Source organism: Panthera pardus, unplaced genomic scaffold, assembly GCF_024362965.1.
Source record: "Panthera pardus isolate Hobbes unplaced genomic scaffold, ASM2436296v1 HiC_scaffold_15, whole genome shotgun sequence".
In the NCBI taxonomy this organism is placed as follows: domain Eukaryota; kingdom Metazoa; phylum Chordata; class Mammalia; order Carnivora; family Felidae; genus Panthera; species Panthera pardus.
In genome coordinates this window covers 29,839,151-29,861,565 of record NW_026526710.1, presented here as the reverse complement: position 1 = coordinate 29,861,565, position 22,415 = coordinate 29,839,151, and the positions used below count along the sequence as shown (strand labels likewise).

Below are 22,415 nucleotides of genomic sequence, written 5' to 3'. Positions count from 1 at the left end.
TCAAACTTCATCCAATCTAAATTTAGAATGTATTACTATCTAATCAAGAATAACTGCCCATAGATGTTTGTATGTATATAGCCTGATAGCATCATTACCCATCTGGTATATCACATCATCCATGTGACAGATACACTTTAAGAGTTGCAAAGTTAGATAATATAACCAAGACGCTGAATTTTAGAACTTAATAAATTTGGAGGAAATAGTGTTAAATATGTAACATTTAAAATATGGCTTATTCCATTAGGCATTGTGCTTTATGCCAGTGCTACTCAAGTCAAGGTTGCTGTTCCACAAACTGTTACTGGCCCTCAAGATAAGGAGCTTGTGCCAGAATGTAAATCAACACATTGCTTCCCGTTATCAGGAAGGATGAAAGGCTATGAGTAAATATCAGCTGAACTAAACAGTGTGCTAGTGACATAAAATTGATTTCCAGTTTTGGTGCAGGCTCCTTATTTCTCCACACATTAGTAATAATTTGCAGACTAGCTTCAGTCCAGAGACTACACTGAGTAGCTCTCCTAAGTCATGCATATCAGACATTTATAATATTGCAGGAATACATGTCTTGGTTAGTATAGCTTATTTGTATACAAATGTGTGGCACTTTTAAATTTGCATAATTCTTTAGTCTTTTTCCCCCCTAATTTCTGCCCTTTCCCCACAGTCTTATTCCACATTACCTTCCTGCACAGAAATTCTATCTAATAATGGTGTTTGCTACAAGTAATTGCTTCTTGCTGCTCTGCTGAGGACTCAGTCATATTATTCAGAGTCATGTCACACTCATGAAACATAATTATGGTAATGGAGAAGTGGGTAACTCTGTGTCACACAGTGCCCCCCCCCCATACTTTCTGGCATTCATTAATTGCCAAAGTAGAAATTCTGTTACAGATTTACAGATACTAATTTTATTACTTAAACAGTGACCAGTGAACAAAGTTGCAAATGCCAGTCATTGTCAAAAAAGGCATTCACCTTTTTCTTATGTTACTTCAACCACCAGAAATCTGGCCTTGTTTATCGAGCAGCTGCTATAAACTTTCCTCACTTGCGTACTTCACCTTAAGCAAGGAGATACTCCATCATAATAAATAGATGAGCTACTCTTAGCATCTGCTGTAAAAACAGATCAGGAAACGTTTAAAAAGACAGTGATATATTGTTACCCACTGGTGTTTACTGAGTACATTTCTGTGTCATAAAATACACAAAATGACCAGTATTTTTAAAGAGCCTTATTTTCTTAATGTTAAAATATTAAATTGTAACTATTCTAAATATATTGTCATAATTTGTGAAACTCATTTCCTCAGTTTTATATTTCAGGAGCTATGAAAATATGACTGGTTGATACATGCACATACGGAATTATAACAGTTAACAAATCAATAGATCAAAAAAACAATTATCTAAGTCCAGATATACCAGAAATTTTTATTAAATGGATCATGTGATGTTAACAGTTTAACCATAAGTAGGAAGAAGCATCACCTTAGGAAGTTTTAAAGCAAACCTTTTAACCTTAGAAGTATGAAGATATCTATAGGAAGAAATTACATAAGATGTTTTTAGAGTGTTAAAATATATTATCAGCATACTTGATCATTATAGGAGTTTAGACTTGATCAAGCATTTTGTAGGATAAAGGAATTTGCATGTTATATACCTAAAATTAAAGATTCTCCCGTTTAAGATGTAAAGAATATTGTATCTTCTTGCTTTCCAAATGGCATTTTTAAATCACTTCCAGAATATATGTTAGGAAGTGAGTTAGGCCAGGTGTGGAAAATTATAATCCATTTATAACCCAAGAACCTTATTTCGTTTAATTAGGACCGTTAGCAAACTCTCACATTAAATCCACTTCTGAACTGGTGGAGTGGCAGCAAGCACAGTGGTGGGTGTTCAGCGGTGGGTGTTCAGCACCCTTTCTGTCTCACCTATCCCTGTAGTACCAGTGCTGGGCAGAAATGAAAAGTCCAGTTAGGTAACCGTTATGTACAGAGGATTGAGAATACAGCATGATAGGCAGTGAGATATTCTTTGATTTCATGACCAACCAGACGAAATTCCATAGTGTTTTGCATAGTGTTTTTGCATGCTCTGCTTTTTCTCCTCTGCTTTGTGACATATATGGTACACTTGACACACAGAATTCTGAATTGTAATTTTTCAGACCTTCTTCTAAATATCACCAGCTGCTTCTATCTGAATCTCAAACAAAACCACTACAGTTCTCTTAGTTGAAAATCAATACAGATTTTACCATGTGTTTTTTTATGGATTAATTATATCAACCTAATACCAAAGCTTAAGAATATTTAATTCTACATGGAGTGTTTTTTAAAGAAAAATATGTATGTTAAAGTTTGTTAAGTGGAGAAAAAGGAAACAAAATTACTAAATTACCATTTACTATAGGTGTTCATTTTTAGCAGTGTTTATACAAATTACACACTTCTATATTTTTTGCTTGTTCATATATCAGAAAAATAAATGGAAAATTGTGGTTGCAGTTGAGACGTTCTTTGGATGTCTGCAAATGAATACATTATAAGTCTTTAAATTTTATGTTACATAAAATAGCCTATTAAATATCTCTCTTTGAAGTTTATATAACCAAGAAATTTTAATTGTATATGCCCAAAATATGTAAGATTATTTTTTATAAATACCAAAATAGTAGGTTTCTTTGTTAATAATGTTAGTTTAATGGTTTTTATCACAAACTGAATTTCTACCAGTACCTAGCAACTTAAAGTGAGTCTGTCACATAACTATAATAGTTGAGATATTGCTGAATATGCAAGACTAAAACTCTCTGAAGGGTACATTTGGGCAGAACCCTTAAAGACCTTTGACTTTTAAAAATTATTATATATAAAAAATTATTATATATGCATACATTGAATGAGTTCAGCCTTAGCTATATCATTCTGTCTGCAGAAAAATGTTTTATCTAGTCATGATTAAAAGGACCTCCATGTAATATATATATATGTATATATATATATTTGTTATGGAATTAGTGGAGACTGGGTGATTTTGTCAGTTTCCTTTAGTGACATCAAAATTTTTGTAGTGATACTAGTCCTATTTTCAGAGGGGAAATTTTTTTATTTATTTATACTTTATAGAATTAGTTTATCTGTTTTACTGACATTTTAGTAGAAAGACAATGTGTAACTATGACTAATTGAGGGAGTATACAGAATATTGTGGTACTTGATTTTACTTCCTATGTAGATTTTGCTTTTAGACTTAGTATTTTCAACTGTTGATTATATTCTCTTCCTTCCCCAGCTCACCCCTAAACTCTTGACTATAGTTCTCTTACCTACATCTAATATTATAGAAATACAGTGAAAATATGTCCTCGTATGGCATACTTACTTCCAAATAGATGTATGACTGCTTTTCTTCCAGAAAGCAGAATTTAAATACCTAAACTTAGGAGAACTGTGGCTTAGAAGTGGAGATTTAGAAGAGTCTATATAAAATTACCTGATGGGTTTTTTTTCCCCCCTGTCTCTGAGCTACATTTCTCAGTCAATTTAAGGATATGAAAGCTGTAATGATTTGTTTCCTAAAATGCAAGTAAATTTTTTTAGTGTTACTTCTTTGGCTAGGTAATATAAGCAAGTTCTATAATTAGTCCTTAAATATATTAGTTGTGAGTAGTGAACTATTACAGAGCAAAGGAACAACTCAGAATATACATAAGAGAGGCCTGCAGCATTTGTGAAGTACTCCTCCTCTCAAGCCCCAGAGAGTCTCTGAAACTACAATTAGTTTATTCAGGAAACAGTCTCAGCGGAAGACTGAGATTAGAGAGAGCCACAGATCAATGCAAAGGCCTCTCAGAGGAGAGGCCTGTTGTAGTGATTTACCACAAAACTGCTGAAGAAATGAGTTTTTCCTTTTATCAGTACAAAAAGAAATCCAGAGATTTAAGGAAAAGGAAAATCAAGTGAATGAAAGACAAGAAGGGCCAAGATGAACAAGCAGGACTATTGACCTTGGAGAATATAAATAATATAGAAAACAGAAGGATAAGTTGTTCTCAGTATTCTTGGAGATCCTTGGAAGGCAGTCTACTAAAAGACTGCTGTGAAAAAGTAGACCTGGAAAGTCCTCGGAATTCAAAATATTTATCATAACTGAAAGTAAATATTCTATACACTCTAAAAAACAGACTGGACCTTGCTGAAGATCTTGAGATCAAAGAGAAGAGCAACATATAAAACATAAGACATTGGAAATACGCGAAAAATGGCAAAAACAGACAAACAAAAAACATACCCAGGATAATACAGTAGTCATCTTACAAAAAAGAGCAAATGTTGAGAAGAAAATAACTTCAAGGATAAAATTCTTTTTAATTCTATAAGCTCCCAGTATCACAGGGAAACATGTTACCTACAAAGGAGAGACTGGCATCAGACTTCTCAAATATGTTTTAGAAGACAGGTGGAGCTGTCGTTACAGCATTCTGTGAAATATTATTTTGAACCTAGAATTCCATTCCCAACCAACTATCAACTCAAGTGTCAGGGCTTGCTTTCTCTGGAAAAGTTGCTCACATAATATATATTACTCTTCAGTGACACAAAACACAAGTCTAAAAGGAAGATATAAAAACTAACTCAGGATTTTGGTGAAAAATTCCAGAGTGACAACAATGAGCAGTTGGCATATGTTTTAACAAAATGTCAGCTTTATGAGGAATGTTATTAAGAAAAGAGAAAGAGTAGGTAACAATACGCATAATGTCTAAATTAGATGGAGAGCTTGCTGTGTCTGGTATTGATGTGAAGGCATATTGTCTGAACTGATGAATAAGAAAAAAGGTGAAAACTCCAGGAAAAATAAAACATATGAATAATTCATGGCCTAATTAAAAAGCAAGCTAAAATGTGACATGATTTTTGGGTTGCCCATGGAGCAAATGCATGCTTTCTGAAATGACAGTAGAAGGTCTCTCTTGGTCAGATAATTTAGAAGAGCCAAGAGAAAAGACCCGAAGTTCAGAAATTCTGTCACTTTATTATTTCTAAGTTAGTTAAATTCAGATAAGTCATATGTAATACTTTAAAGAAGTTATGAAGAATGATTCTCTTGGGTGGTGGGATTATTTTATTGGTAGTTTTTCTTTACCCAACTCTGTATTTCTCTGGCTTTCTGTCATGAACTGTTTTACTTTTATAATAAAAGAACAATAAAATGCTACTTGAAAATAAATGAAAACAATTTTTGTAAAAAAGATTACCAAAGTAGTATAGCTTAGGGGGCGTGCCTGGGTGACTCCGTCCGTTAAGCCTCTAACTCTTGATTTCAGCTCCGATCATGATCTCATGGTTTGTGGGATCAAGTCCTGCATTGGACTCCGTGCTGATGGCGCTGAGCCTATTTGGGATATTCTCTCTCTGTCTCTCTCAAACTAAATAACCTTAAAAAAAAAAAAAAAAAAAAAAAAAAGTACAGCTTAGGACTTTTCTGCACTAACCCATCTCTGAATAAAAAATAACGTGTATAAGCAAACACCATTCTAAATGTAAAGGGTTTTTTGTTTGTTTTTGTTGGTTTTTTTTTTTTTAAAGAAAGTATTCCTATGTCTAAAGAATACTTAGTTCTAGTTAAATATATTACACACATGCAGCTTTCAACATTGTAGAGATTTTGGTAATGGAAATCAAGTCATAAAACATTTTTTTCCACTCTTTTTGAAATGGCTGCTCAATAATAAAAGCTCAAATTTACTACTCCATACTATCTAGGTTTCATCCTTGAATCTCTAATTGTCAGCAAGTTTAGTTAACCTGGATGTACTGTTTTACATCTGTAAAATAAAGACTACAGCACAAAGGGTATGAAGATATGGTAAATAAAAGTTAAATAAATGAATATATGAGTGTGCATAGAATATCAACTGGCACAGAGTTAAGCACTTGATAAATACTAGCTTTGAAACTAGTGAAAATCTAAAATAAGGTTATCACATTACACGTGTCCAATTGTTTAAAATTAAGTATTGAGAACCATATTTATATAATATTGCAGCCTTGTAATCTTCAAATTGAAAATGTCATTTGTGAGGTGCCCAGTTGGTTCAGTCAGTAGAGCATGCAACTCTTGATCTCGGGGTTGTAAGTTCGAGCCCCATGTTTGATGTAGAGATCACTTAAAAATAAAATCTTCAGGAAAAATACAAAAGAACATTTAAAAAAATAAAATGTCATTTGTATTTACCATTCTAAAGATGGGAAATCTAATCAAGTTCACAGATTTTGTCATTTAAGGTAGTCACAGCATGGCTGCTTTTCCTTTATTTTTTATGTCTAGCTTTGTTGAGATGAAATAGATGTATAACATTGTGTAAGTTTACGGTGTACCACGTAGTGATTTGATATATATGTATATTGCAGAATAATTACCACAGTAAGGTTAGATGGCACATCCGTGGCCTCACCTAGTTACAATTTTGTGTGTGTGGTGAGAACTTCTAAAATCTACTTTCAGCAACTTTCAAATACACAATACAGTATTCACTGTATTCACCATGCTATGAATTATATCCTCAGAACTTACTCATCTGATAACTGAAGTTTGTACCCTTTGACTATCTTCACCCATTTTCCCTATTCTCTGACTTTTTTTCCTTTATAAATTGGATTAATAGTCATGAATGAGGTATTTTTAATCTCTTATTTCATGTATTTATGGAATATATAAATCCAGATATTGCATATCTAAGATGTGAATATTTCAAACTCAGGCAAAGAATAGATAGCAAGTTCATGTATGAAATTCAACTTTAACCTCAGGTGGGTATGTTTAACAGCATTATGTTTTAATTCAAATCATTTTCCATATAAATTAACAATAAATCTCATTTAATATAATGTTTTATTGTAGAGCCTAGGGTTTTGTAGCAGAGTTGTTTTCTTGGTATACTTAATCGTGAAATCTAGAAGTAGAAGGTATTCATATGAATTCTTAGAGATTATGGCATGATTATACTGGGTTGTTTGTATAGTTCATCTTGACTATATTTAAAGTTTTTTATATACTCAGAAGTGACAGCATGGTGGTTGTGAGTACCAGTATTAAAGTCAGAGAAACTTGGGTTTGAAGACCTAGCACTGCCACTTATTAGCTGTAGGGTCATGGATAAATTTGTTATCAACATTATTATGTAGTATCCTAGACCCATAAGGTGGATACAGAAATGAGACATTTTATAGACTTGCATAAATATGGTATTCATTTTAAACTTTCTCCATGGATTATTTTCAACAAAAAGTTCTCATCTACTTATTAAGTTGTAGAAGAAACTTTTTTTTTAATCAACCTGTAAGGGCATTAAATTGGATTAGCAAATGAAACAGTTTATATAATTGTGTCCACCCCTCCATCCCTGTTCCATTTTCCCCTTCTTTGGGGAATACCAAAAAATATTTTACATAAGGGGTTGTCAATTATGACTAGTACTTTTATGTTTAAAAATATGAATACCACCAGACGCTAATACAAGAAAGTTGTTTCTTGGTACCCTCTGTTTTTCTTCTTTCCCCTCACTGCCTCCACCTGCCCCTCCTCTTTTCCCCAGAAGTCTGTGTCTGCATATGTCCATTTTTTACCTGAAAAACTGGTGGTTTCCATTGCCCTCATTCTAACGGACCACATACCTCTGCTGTAACCCTGTAATAAGTGCAGTAAGTGCCTGGAGTCAGCTTGAATCTTTCTGTCTTCAGTTTTCTGATACTAAGTTAAACAAATATGAAAAGCTATGGGATTTAATTTTGGCTTTTCAAGTTAACGTGCAGTTTATTGAAGTTGGCATGTTAAGTGTACATTATTACTTAATTGCTTTTTAATTTAATGATACATTTTTCTCTCTTTAAGCAGTGACTTAATATTTATCACATGTATGGTGTGTGCCAGGATATACCAGGCACATATGTAAATTTAATACAGTAGCCCTGTGAGTTAATCCCTGATAATAGATTACTGACCCATTAGGTGGCAGAGCAAAGGTCCAAACCTAGAGCTAAACACAGACCTCATGTACTTTTCCATTCTGTCATGCCGGTTGTCATTGGGTGTGAAAACTTCAGAGTCTGATGATCCTAATGTATTATATGCTGTAGCATAAAATCACAATATGAATTTAGTGTATGTTTATTTGACTTAATGGTAAGTGTTACAGAATGTGCTGTGGCCAGACTCAACGTTCGTTATGTTTGAGTGTGGCACCTTCTCTTGCCAAAAAGGGTTCTGAAAATGAAAATAGCTGGTGTTTTTTGGGTCTTGCTATAGAGTCTCCCATTCACTAATTAAAAATCTTTAATGAAAGTTTACATTTTCATATGTAACATTTTCCTGAAAATTTGCTTATGTGTTAACCTGATTTTGTACTCAAAAAAGTAAGAAAATTATTTTTTTTAATTCTTTAGTATATGTGTTTAGAGTTTTTTTGTCCTATATATTGCATAACATTTTTGTTTTAAAAAACATTTTTAAATAGATTGTAATATAATTATAAACAAATTAGTGATTTTACCTTTATCATCAAGCTTTTCATATATATGCAAGAGTAGAAAGAATACTATTATGAGCCCATAGATATTTATTACCCAGTTTTACTAATTACCACCTTCAGGCTAATCTTGTTTTTCTCTCTCCATTCTTCCATACTCCATCATTTTGAAGTCAATTCACTGGCAAGTGTTTTAGTAGGTATCTATAAAAGGGTAGGAATTTTTTTTTTTTTTTTTTTACTTTATACATAACCATAATATCATTGTCGTACCTAAGCTAACTAAATGTTTTTACTAGTAAATATACAGCTACTGTCCTAAGTTGTGATTGCCTCATAAAATCAAAAGATTTTTTCTTTAATTTTTTCAGTCAGAATCCAAACAGAGTCTATATATATTGCAAACAGAGTCCACATATTGCTAATTGGGTGATATGTCCAAGTATCTTTTAATTTTATAAATATCTTTTTTTTTTAATGTTTGTTTATTTTTGAGAGAGAGACCGCCAGTGGTGGAGGGGCAGAGAAGGGAGACACAGAATCTGAAACAGGCTCCAGGCTCTGAGCTGTCAGCACAGAGCCTGATGCAGGGCTGGAATCTACGAACTACGAGATCATGACCTGAGCTCAAGTGGGATGCTTACCTGACTGAGCCACCCAGGCGCCCCTCTCTTTCATTCTTATGTTCTTACAATTTTTGGTTGAAATAACCTGATGATTTGCTGGTAAATTTTCCCATAGTCTGGATTTTGCTCATTGTATCTCCATGATCTCACTTAAGGAATTATTTTTCCAAGTTGTCATCTTCAAATTTTCTTAGTTTACCTTCAGTGAGTATAATGGTAAACTGACTTTAATGTTGAGAAGGAAAAGTTGCTTGTGGGTATTACAAAGAAATTTTGCTGAAGGTTGAGCAGATTATTTTAATGTTTCTGGTCAATTTTCTTAATTTTTGTCAAAACTGAAGTGAACATTCGGTTTCTTTTGAAACTAATTTCTAGAAGTATTGGCATAAACTCTTTAAGTAATTATTAAAATATTTTACATGCTGATTTTGCCCGTAATTTTAAAATCTTATTTTCATCATTACTTTTCAAGATTTCAATACACTGTACGTATATGTAGTATTTCATATGGGTTCTCTAATGTTATTTTTCTTCACAGTTGAACAGTCTTCATTTCATTGAGCTTCTGAAGGAGGCTAAAGATTTTCTACTTTATTACATCTGTTCAGTTTCCATCTTAACTGTGTTATTACCAGTATCAGCAATTTTTCAGTTTGCATAAAATACAAACAATATGTAACTATATAAATTCTATATAAAAATGGTGCCATTGCTTAAAAATAAATTTCTGGCTGACTAAAAAAGTTCAGCAACTGATGTACAAGAACATGAGCTCAATATACGAAGATAGGCATGTTAGCACATAATGTGTGAAAGTGCAGGCTTTGTCAAAGTTCAAGGTGACTTGAAGCAAATTAAATAACAGAGCTGTGCTCCACATGGCAGGTGATGTGGGAACTAAATGGCATGTGGATGAGATATTTGCCACCTCTTCAAATAGCTGAATTTAAAGGGGACATCAGCAGTGAATTACCCACATAGTAGTCAGTGGCAACATCATTTGCCACCTGGATACCGTACAAACTTGTAGAGTGGATAAATTTGCAATGCATGTTTACATCCCTTTCTACAGTCTTCCTGTTCTACCATACGCACCCCCACTTGATTTATTGATGTCTTAATATGGTTCTAAAACATCCTATTTGTATTTATTCTACATTAACTAAGCGCCTACTATCTGCTAGTTATTACATAAGTCCCTGAGTATAAGTCATGGACTTATATTTGAAGTATCTGTTGAATAATCTGGAAAACCAGCAGAAAATTACAGCTCCCTCGCTTAAGGTTACCTTCCCACAGATGACTCTCAAATCCCATAAATTGGCCTTTTTTTTTTTTTCTTCAGTAAGCACACTACCTTCCCTACGGTACTCCATCCCACAAATTTAAAATACAAAAATTTTTCATTCTCTGGGTGCTATAGATTTAGGCAGGTGCTGTTAATAAAATCATATATTTTGAAGGTTTACAGGAAGCTGAATCGTATGTGTGCATGCATGCATGTATTTAAGCACTTACTCATCTAGAATAGTTGGACTGCATTGAAGATATTGTGGGAAACAGAGATTAAAAATCACACCTTTGGAAGTGAGTTCTCAAAGGATACATGAGAAGTTAAATTTATCTGCTTCCAAACCCCTTCAAGTAAAACATGTAATCTCCATAAATACCAACTCAAACAGTCTCAAAACAAGTCCCCTACCCAATACCCTCCCAGTAACAGATGACTACCCCAATCCCTTCCTATTTATAAATTCTCAAAGTGCTCCTCCCCCTGACTACTAATCTAAAATATCTTCTAGTTAAGTAGCTGGGAAATAATAAAGAGCAGCTGATTAGAATCCACGTAAATATGCATGTAAATTTGGGGAAGAGTGAATAGTATACTGATGTGGCTAATGTGAATAGCAAGAAGAAATGAGAGATGGGAGACAATGTAGAAATATGGTGAAGTCAGACAAAAGTATCCTGGGCTATATTCCTAAGAGTAAGATAACCTTGGACAAGCTACTTCCTGGCTCATGCTCTGTTCACACGTCTCTGAAATAGGAATAGTAAATACTGTTAGAGATAAATAGTAGTGTTTTAGATTTTGAAAAGTTTCATACCATCATCTCTGGAATTTTTGTTTTATCCTAGAGTAGAGAACCCTCAGATGATCCGAGACCTAGTATGTTCTATAATGTTGGCCACATTGTGGTTTAAGGTGAGAAATGATCTAGGCAAAAAATGATGAGAATCTAAGCTGGGATGGTGGTAGTGGGAATAGAAGATAGATTTAAGAGATGTCTAGAGATAGAAACTTTAAACAGTTATTTTGAAAGTTGAGGAATTGAGAGTGTTAAAAAAAAAACCTCTGAGGTTTCCAGTTGGAGTAAGTGGGTTGATTGGTATGCTCCAGAAGTGGGAAATAGTGGCTTAAAGCAGCAAGAGGAAACAGCTGTAAAAGAGAAGGTAATGAGTTGAATATCTTCAATTTTGAGTTAGGATGATTGAAAGGTGTCCAAGAAGGTCCAAGTTAGGCAGCTGAAGCTCAAGAAAAGTAGAGATCTGGACTTGACTATAAGTTCAAGTTTAGGCTCATGGTGCATTTAGCTTCATGTCATCATCATCCACTCCCAGAATATATGTGACATTAGAATAGTTATATTTCCTAAAAGTTAATATAATCATAATTAAAACCATTTTAAAAGCCCAGCCTCTACTGAATGCCCTTTTAGGCTTGTGAGCTGTAATTGGTTTGTGAAATGCACACGGGTGGTTTTGCAACAATTTTGAAAGAGGGGTTTACTTGGTAATATTATCATCTCCCTGCATTGGTCACATGTGCTCTGTTTGCTGCCCCTTTTGGATAGCATACAAGAAGAAATGGAAATAATATGGTAGTCTCAGTAGGGAAAAAGTCAAGCCTAAGGATAATAGTGACCTCAAATAACATTCAGCTATTTCTGTAAATGTCACTAGTATTTGTTACAAATATCTAAAAGTACCTTGAGAAGTATAAGAGCAAATTTCAAATGTATTTAAGTGTTTTTAATCAATTAAACTTCATTTAGCCTTTTTTTATGAATAAGAAAAATGCTATAGTGAAAAGCTTAATGTTTGAATAATTGCTTAACCTTTGTATTTCTCATTTGCCTTCCTAGTTTCCCCAATAAGATTGTTTGAGTTGATAAACATTACTTTTTTTTTTTTTTTTTTTTTTTTTTTTTTTGGGACAGAGAGAGACAGAGCATGAACGGGGGAGGGGCAGAGAGAGAGGGAGACACAGAATCGGAAACAGGCTCCAGGCTCCGAGCCATCAGCCCAGAGCCTGACGCGGGGCTCGAACTCACAGACCGGGAGATCGTGACCTGGCTGAAGTCGGACGCTTAACCGACTGCGCCACCCAGGCGCCCCAACATTACATTTTTTTAAAGGAACTTTTGTCAGAAATAATTTGGTAAATGTTTTAAATACAAATCAAATTACTGATTAAATAGATAATTGAAGACTGAAAGATTGGAACAAAATGGAAAATAACAGTATAATGATAGCCATGGCCATTTTGACTACAAGAATTTGAAGATTTGGAGTCCAGATGATTATCTTCACTGTAAGCGTTCATCTCCTAAGAAAGGCAAAAAAAAAAAAATTTTTTTTTAAGGTTACTACCGCACTATAATCACAAGACCAGCTTGCTCTATGTAAAGCAGAAGGTTTAGGGTTGCTTAGGGAAGAGAAGAGATTTCAGCCTAGTCTGCAAGTGAAATGATGTCATGGAGGTACAGTACCTTTGCTGAGATCAGACTCACCAGCTTCATGAGAGCGACACAGCGTTACTGCCACCGGCTGCTGAGAACCAACCACCATATAGTGGAGCAAGCCCAATGGCCACATGCAACTCAGCAACCAGAGCCAGGTTACGATCCTTCACTGGAGTAATTCCACTCTCTCATCATGGGCATTAATTAGTGTTAAGACAACTGACTCACTTTAAAGTTTACATCATTTCCTTTTTTAAAAAAGTAGTCATCTTTGAAAAAGAACCATAGGAGAAAAGTAGCTGCATTGAGGAATGTTGCTTAATTACCTTTAGTTGATGAATCAGAAGCACAAATGATAAACCCAAGGTACACATGTATGTGTAATTCCCTTAAAGAATTTGCATTTAACCTTGGTAAAATGCAAATGGTAAGCACTATGAGATTATTATGTATAGTGCAATTTAAGTCCGGTATTAATATGCATAAAAAAAATCGGGAAAAAATAGGCTGAAGAAATTATAAAGTGACATTGCACAGGAGGAAATGCAAACACATGGCAAAATGAGCCACATCAGTAATTTTAAAAATAGTGATACTATTTTATATGTTAGTGAACTTCTAAAAAAATTTTTTTCCAAAGAGAAAAGTAATACCTGTAATGCTAGGAATTGGGAAAACAAAAGCTTGAAGAAGAAAATAAAAATCATAATTCTTCTAGCACAAGTTTAGTAGAGATACTTTTTTGATGGATTTCTCTTGTTTTTTCATACACACAAAAATTGATACATTGCTGTTTTCAAGTAACAACGTATACAAAAAAAATTTTTCTATGTTATTAGGTATCTGTAATATCAAATAATTGGAAACAACTCAAATGTCCCCTCAGAAGAATCAGTTTAAATGGTTACAAATTAATTCAGTGCAATATGCAGTCTTTAAAAATAGTAATGAAGAAAATTAAGTTTCAGAAGAAAATGTGATCTGTTCAGTGGAAAAAAGCCATATATAAAATGGTATATATGCTGTGATTGGATCTGCTTGTTTATGTTGTTTATGTCATAGTACTTTCCATGCCCTGAAATCCTACCTAAAATCCCTGTACATCTTTCATGCCTCAGCTTCGGGGCCACTTGTTTGAGAATCCTGCTTTCTTCCTTCTCTAGTTCTTCCAAGTACACCCTTTCACTCTAGTATCCATTGCCTTTTTAGCAGTTATCAAGTTGTGTAACTGTTAAAGAGGTAGGACTATCTTTTCATCTTGTCACCCCCTGGCACCTTGAACACTATGTGCCTGGTGGAACAGAATAAACATTTATTAGAGACTGATTCTTGGTGTGAAACTGAGGGTTTGTGGGATTTACAAAGGAAAAAATCCTAATTTCCAATTGATGAGAAATATAAATAGGATAGTTATATATACCCGACACGGGGCCGGAACTCACTAAACTGTGGGATTGAGACCTGGGCTGAAATCAAGATGCTTGGCTAACTGAGCCACCCAGGCGCCCCCAATATTAGTTCTTAGATATATTTGAAATAATTCTGTAGTTAATAGATTATTTTATGTTCTGATTTTTCTCACATAAAAATAATGTTTTTATGTTGGTTTAAAAAAAGGATAGTTACATACAAACCATAACGAATTAAATCCATGAAAACTACACAGACTTAAGCCCTCAAGAACAAATTATAAAGCATTAACAATAGAAAATAACACCTGTTGTATAAGTACATATTCTTATAGTACCTTAAGACTAAAATAAACACTGCTCCCAAAATAGATGTTCCTTTTTGAAACAAAGTTCTGTAGTTTGGTACTATGTATTGCAATATTGGTGGCTGGAAATGGAAAGCATTTTCAACATCTATACAGCTAGTTAGAATTCTAAAAATGTTCTTTTTTATACCATGTGTCAGTATAACCGTTTCATTTAGAATATTCTCACCTCATCTCCAAAACTAAGATTATGATCTCTCCAGAGCTCCTATACAGTGCTTCTGGAATTTGAATTTTTATGAGAAGGACATTTGGGAACTAGATCACTTTTTATAGGAAGCTTAATGTATTAAATTCACAATTTTAATAAATATTTAGCAAAGGAAGTGTTTACAATTTTTAATCTTTTTTTTTTTTTTAAGTTTATTTTGAGGGAATGCATGTGAGTGAGAGAGGGGCAGAGAGAGGGAGAGAAAATAGCAAGCAGGCTCATATGAACTGTGAGATCATGACCTGAGCTGAAATGAAGAGTCATCTGACTCTTAAACTGACTGAGTCAGCCAGGTGCCTAAGTATTATCTGTCATTTTTTAGTAAGTTTGGTTTTCCCCCTTGGTTAGAGGCCACAGTTTTCTTTACTTTTAGTTAGGAGCCTGGGTTTTCTTTTCAGATAAAGGCCTATTGTATACAACATAACATTTCAGCTAAGAAAAGATGCCCACCTAGGAAGAAGAAAAAATCTTTTTCTTAAAAATGATACAATGAAATAGAATTTGGCAATGTTTTGGCTCTATTTATACAGCTTAGATTCAACTAAACTTTCATGTACTTAAAAATAATTGTAACGTTAAAAATAACATAGAAATTGGGGCGCCTGGGTGGCTCAGTCAGTTCAGCACGCATCCACCTGTTGATCTCAGCTCAGGTCTTGATCTCAGGGTTGTGCATTTGGGCTCTGCTGGCCGTGAGGCCTACTTAAAAAATATGTAGAAATTGAGCCCGTTATTACCCCCGTTGTACTAGAGTATATATTAGTAGTAAGTCTAAGTTACAGATAAGAAAACTAAGGGACATGGTATCTTTTTTCAAATTACATATGTATTCAATGTGTTATAATATTGATTATGTAATTGTGGAATATGTTTCCTTTTAAGATTTTCTTTAAACCAGATAGTCATGTATCCTGTATAGACAAAACCATTCATCTTTAGGTTACTATACTTTATGAAAATTACTTGATCCCTTATGACTTTACTCATAAAAATTCTGAAACATAAAACAGGTGTGATATTTACTTAACTAAACCCTTTAAGTTAGTGGTTCTTAATCTTTTTTGCATCAGATAATCTTACTTATTCTTTCTCTGAAAAAAAAAAAAAAGTACACATATTAAAATTTTACATAACATTAGTAGCCAATGTTTCCTCTGAATTCAGTCCCCTGGATTATAAATCTCTGTACTACACATTTTTATATTCTGTACCTTTGATATATGAATTGTGAGTTAATTGTATTGTTTGCTTTTAAAAGAATCAGGAGATCTCATTATGAAGCATATTATCTATAAAGGTTTTCCACAGTACTGTAGCAGAGTTCTTACATATTTTTATTGCATCATTCTCATATAATTCTGAAATTTTCTTTCTGAATTGAAATAGTTACTATATATGCTATATTTTTCTCACAGCTTTATTTTTCTGACAATTGTCTCTTGACCAACAATAGATTCTCTTTTCTTATTCTAGATTCTGAAGAGGCTCGGTCTGTAAATCCTTCCAGTGTTGATGAAAACATTGACTCTGAGACAGAGAAAGACTCTCTCATCTGTGAAAGTAAACAGATAATTCCCAGCAAAGCACCTCTTCCATCTGCTCTTGATGAATATGAGTTCAAAGATGATGATGATGAAGAAATAAATAAAATGATTGATGACAGGCATATTCTTAGAAAAGAGCTACGGAAAGAGAATGAAGGTGAAGTAGAAAAGAATAGCTTATTTGCAAAACAGGAGAAAGCTTTCTATCCTAAATCATTTAAAAGTAAAAAACAAAAGCCATCTAGAGTTTTGTATTCAAGTTCTGAAAGTTCAGATGAAGAAATTCTTCAGAATAAAAAGGTTTCTGCTCCATCTTCTGTCCCTGAAACATCAAATTCTGATACACAAACCAAAAAGGAATATGGAGTTTCAAATGAACACAAACAGAAAGGCAAAGTTAAAAGAAAATTAAAGAATCAGAACAAAAATAAAGAGAACCAAGAGCTGAAGCAAGAAAAAGAGGGAAAAGAAAATACCAGAGTAACAAACTTGACAGTTAATACTGCACTCGATTGTTCAGAAAAGACCAGAGAAGAGGGGAATTTTAGGAAATCTTTTAGCCCAAAAGATGATACTTCGTTACATTTATTTCATATTTCCACTGGTAAATCTCCTAAACATTCTTGTGGACTAAGTGAAAAGCAGTCAACACCACTAAAACAAGAACATACTAAAACATGTTTATCACCAGGAAGTTCTGAAATGTCATTACAGCCTGATCTTATCCGGTATGATAACACAGAATCTGAATTCTTGCCAGAAAGTTCAAGTGTAAAATCTTGTAAGCATAAGGAAAAAAATAAACATCAGAAAGATTTCCACTTAGAATTTGGTGAAAAGTCAAATGCCAAGGTAAAAGATGAAGATCATAGTCCAACATTTGAAAATTCAGACTGCACACTGAAAAAAATGGATAAAGAGGGTAAAACATTAAAAAAGCATAAATTGAAACACAAAGAAAGGGAAAAAGAAAAGCATAAAAAAGAAATTGAAAGTGAAAAGGAAAAATACAAAAATAGAGATAGTGCTAAAGAGCTGCAGCGGAGTGTAGAATTTGATAGAGAATTTTGGAAAGAGAATTTTTTTAAAAGTGATGAAACTGAAGATCTGTTTTTAAATATGGAACATGAGTCCCTAACATTGGAAAAAAAATCAAAGTTGGAAAAAAGCATAAAAGATGATAAATCAACCAAGGAAAAGCATGTTTCAAAAGAGAGGAATTTTAAAGAAGAACGAGAGAAGATTAAAAAGGAAAATGAAAAATCTTTTAGGGAGGAAAAAATAAAAGACTTAAAGGAAGAAAGAGAGACTGTACCCATAGATAAAGAAACAGAATTCAGTTCTTTAGGAACAAATGCCGTTGAAGAATCTATAGGGTTACATTCAATGGAAAAGGAAATAGAGATTGAAAAACAAGAAAAGCATGTAAAAGAAAGGGAAAAATCAGAAAAGCGGTTTCAAACTAAAGAAAAGGATGTTGAAAGAAAAAATTCTGAAAAAGAGAAGAAGATCAAGCATGAGCATAAGTCAGAGAAAGATAAATTAGATCTTAGTGACTGTGTTGACAGAATAAAAGAAAAAGACAAGCTGTATTCACATCACATAGAGAAATGCCATAAAGAAGGTGAAAAGATAAAAAATATTACCACTATTAAAAAAGCTGACGATAGAGAGAAAAGTAGAGAAAAGATGGACAGAAAACATGACAAAGAAAAACCTGAAAAAGAGAGGCATCTAGCAGAAAGCAAAGAAAAGCACTTGATGGAAAAAAAAAACAAACAATCAGACAACAGTGACTATACTAAATCAGAAAAAAGCAAAATTAAAGAAAAAGACAGGGAGGTAGATAAAAAGGAAAAATCTAGAGATAAAGAAAGTGTAAATACAACTAACTCCAAACACTTCCAGGAAGAGAAGAAGTCAAGTATGGCAGACAGCAGTAAAGCACAACATGAGAAAACTTTATCCCTTAAAGAAAAAACAAAAGATGAGCCTTTGAAAACCCCTGATGGAAAAGAAAAAGATAAAAAAGATAAAGATATAGACAGATACAAAGAACGAGACAAGCACAAAGATAAAATTCAACTAAATAGTTTATTCAAACTAAAATCTGAAGCAGATAAACCTAAACTTAAGTCATCACCAGCATCAAAAGATACTCGACCTAAAGAAAAGAGGTTAGTGAATGATGATTTAATGCAGACAAGTTTTGAACGAATGCTAAGCCTTAAAGACCTAGAAATAGAGCAGTGGCACAAAAAACATAAGGAAAAAATTAAGCAGAAAGAAAAGGAGCGGTTGAGAAATCGGAATTGTTTAGAACTTAAAGTAAAAGATAAAGAAAAAACAAAGCATGTACTAGCTGAGTCTAAAAATAAAGAACTTACTAGGTCAAAGAGTTCAGAGTTGACTGATGCTTATACCAAGGAGAAACAGTCTAAAGATGCTGTAAGTAACAGATCACAATCTGTTGATGCCAAAAATATCATGAATTTAGGGAAGTCATCTTTTGTTTCAGATAATATCTTAAACAGATCTCCTAGATCAGAAAGTGAAAAACCAGGTCTCAGCTCTAGATCTGTATCCATGATTTCGGTTGCTAGCTCAGAAGATTCCTGCCATACTACAGTGACAACCCCCAGGCCTCCAATTGAGTATGACTCTGACTTTATGTTGGAGGGTTCCGATTCCCAAATGTCCTTTTCCCAGTCACCTTTTTTGCCAATTGCCAAATCTCCTGCCCTTCATGAAAGAGAATTAGATAGCTTGGCTGAACTGCCAGAGCGGATTAAGCCACCATTTACAAGCAGACTTCCGACATCCCATCTCCGATCATCTTCTGTAGAAGATGTCAAACTAGTGATAAATGAGGGGAGACCAGCTGTAGAAGTTCGAAGGTGTAGCATGCCATCAGTCATTTGTGAACATACAAAACAATTCCAAACAGTATCAGAAGAAAACAATCAAGGTGGCTTAGCTGTGCCAAGAGATATTTGTCCTTCTCCCAAACCTGAGGTGTCCTTAAATGTGCCTGAAAGAGAACTTTCAAATATGTCTAACATACATTCCAGTTTTGCAGCGTCTCCAACTAGATCTGTAAACAGCAAATATATTTCAGCTGATATAAATGTTATCAAGAGTACTGTTCCAGTGGGCACTTTAATGGACAGTCCTGTGCATTTAGAGCCATCTAATCAGGTTGGTGTGATCCAAAATAAATCATGGGAGGTACCTGTTGATAGTAGACTGGAATCCTTAAGCACCAGTGACTTTATCTGCCCAAATTCTGGTACACCTGATCAAGATTCTTCTGTTCAAGGCTTTTGTAATTCTGAAAACAAAATATTGAAAGAACAGAACACTGATTTTTTATCCCTGCACCAGACTGAACTGCCAGGAAACTCTTGTGCTCAGGATCCAGTGTCCTTTCTGCCTTCACAACAACCTTGCTCTTTCCACAGCCAATCACTTTCAGATGCTGAATCTATTTCTAAACATATGTCTATGTCATATGTTGCCAATCAAGAGCCGAGTATTTTGCAACAGAAAAACGCAGTTCAAATTATCAATTCTGTTTTAGATACTGACAATGAATCTACAAAAGAGGTGGAGAATACTTTTGTCTTAACAGATGTTCAAAAGACAGATGCCTTTGTCCCATTATACTCTGAAAGCAGTGTTCAAGAAGCAGCACCAAATTTTGAAAAGGCTAATACTTTACCTGTATTACCATCAGAAAAAGACTTTAGTGGAAACGATGCCTCTTCCCAGCTAAATACACATTATGCGTTTGGCAAATTAATGTATAAGTCTTCCAGTGGCCATGAGGTTGAGAGTAGCACTTCTGATATTCAGGTTATTTCACATGAGAAAGAAAACAAACTGGAGAGTTTGGTCTTAACTCATTTGAATGATAAGTGTGATTCTGATTTATGTGAAATGAGTGCCGCGATCCCAAAAGGGAACCTAAATGAACAAGATAATCCAAAACATTGTCCTGAAGGTGAAAAGTGTTTGCTTTCCATTGAAGATGAAGAATCACAACAAAGCACTTTATCAAGTCTGGAAAACCATTTGCAACAGTCCGCTCAACCAGAGATGCATAAATATGGTCAATTAGGTAAAGTAGAATTAGAAGAAAATGCTGAAGATGATAAGACCGAAAACCAAATCCCTCAAAGGATAACTAGAAACAAAGCAAATACAGTGGCAAATCAAAGCAAACAGATTCTTGCTAGCTGTACACTACTATCAGAAAAAGACAGTGACTCTTCATCTCCTAGAGGAAGAATAAGATTAACTGAAGAAGATGATCCTCAAATTCACCACCCACGGAAAAGGAAAGTATCCCGTGTACCTCAGCCTGTGCAAGTGAGTCCCTCTTTACTACAAGCGAAAGAGAAAACTCAGCAGTCTCTGGCAGCCATCGTAGATTCTCTGAAACTAGATGAGATTCAGCCATACAGTTCAGAGCGAGCAAATCCATATTTCGAATACTTGCATATAAGGAAAAAAATTGAAGAAAAGCGCAAATTGTTGTGTAGTGTTATTCCTCAAGCACCTCAGTATTATGATGAATATGTGACATTTAATGGCTCATACCTCCTGGATGGAAACCCCTTAAGCAAGATTTGCATTCCCACAGTAAGTAACATCACTAAATATGCATCTTCAGTGCTGTCAATAGAAATATAATGCAAGTCACTTCTGTAGTTTTAATTTTTCTAGTAGCCACATTTTAGAAGGGAAAAAGAAACAGGTAAAATTAATTTTAACATTTTATTTAACCTAGTATATTCAGAATACTATTTCAAAATATATCAGCATCTGGCTGGCTCACCTGGTGGAGCCAGATGAGTTTGAGCCCCACGTTGGGTATAGAGATTACTTAAATAAATCCTTAAACAAAAATATATAATGTAGAAAAAGTATTAATGAACAAGACATTCTGTATTTTTTTTGTACTAGGTATTTGAAATCTGCTGTACTTTAGTACATCTCAGTTCAACCTAAATGGGGCTAACATTTCAGTAAGTGTTCAATAGCCATGTGTAGCTGTTGACTACCTTCATGATCAGCACTGGTCTACGGTATTTTCTTTTTCCTTACCTGCTTTTTCTTTGGTCCCAAAGGAGGTATGCTTCTCTGTCTTTGAAGGGTAATTCATTTCCATGTGCTCTTGATCCCATTCTCTCCAGGCCTCTCTGGAACTTTCCTCTATTGAGACACTATTTACTGGTGTGATTTTAATTACCTCTCTCCACTGGCCTTTATCCGCCCACTCCAAACATATTTGGGTCTCCTTCATGTTGGAGAAAAGAAAGTTATCCCATAACTATGCCAGTTTGTCAAGCTGTCCCTCTCTCTTTCACCACCTGATATTTTCTCTGTATCACTTCCTGTTCATCTCTTAAACCTTCTGTACTGTCACAGATCACCAGTGAGCTTATAATGCCAGATTTGTTGGCCTGTTTTTCTTTCTACTTGATCTTCGTCACATTTGACATTGTGACCATCTTGTTCATGAGATTTTCCTCTGCTTGTTTTTATGACGGTGCTCTCTTCTGGTTCCCTTGCTTCAGTCTTTCATGCTCTCCTTTAATGACTTTTCTACCCATCCTTAAGCATCAGAGTTCTCTAGGAATCAATTCTTCAGTCAACTTTCTGTCATTATGGTCTTACCTATTCCTGTTGTTTTCAGCAGTCTTCCATGTGCCAGTTAGCCCCCAAATTCTTACCTAGTCATGTCCTCTCTGTTGACCTCCAGAATCAGATGTAGGTGCCTCCAGGCAGCATACCTGTCATAGGTTCAATTCCACAGGAAGGAGACCCTAAACTATGCACAAGAGGCTTATTGGTGAGTGCTGCCAGGAAAAATGTGAGTACATGTGTGAAGGAACCAGAATTCGGCAGAGTGAGAAGTTGAACTGAAATGTAGCTGCAGCGCTCATTTCAGCTGA

The 22,415-nt window shown here is 34.4% G+C and overlaps 1 protein-coding gene across 5 annotated transcripts in view; it reads left to right on the top strand.

Annotated features, from left to right (window-relative positions):
* ANKRD12 (ankyrin repeat domain 12) overlaps positions 1-22,415 on the top strand; it is a 125,882-nt gene that overhangs the window by 85,469 nt on the left and 17,998 nt on the right. For all 5 annotated transcript variants that reach the window (XM_019418463.2, XM_019418461.2, XM_019418462.2 and 2 more), the window contains one exon: positions 16,385-21,099. In XM_019418463.2, coding sequence (XP_019274008.2) covers positions 16,385-21,099 — 4,715 coding nt within the window. The remainder of the gene's footprint in view (positions 1-16,384; positions 21,100-22,415) is intronic.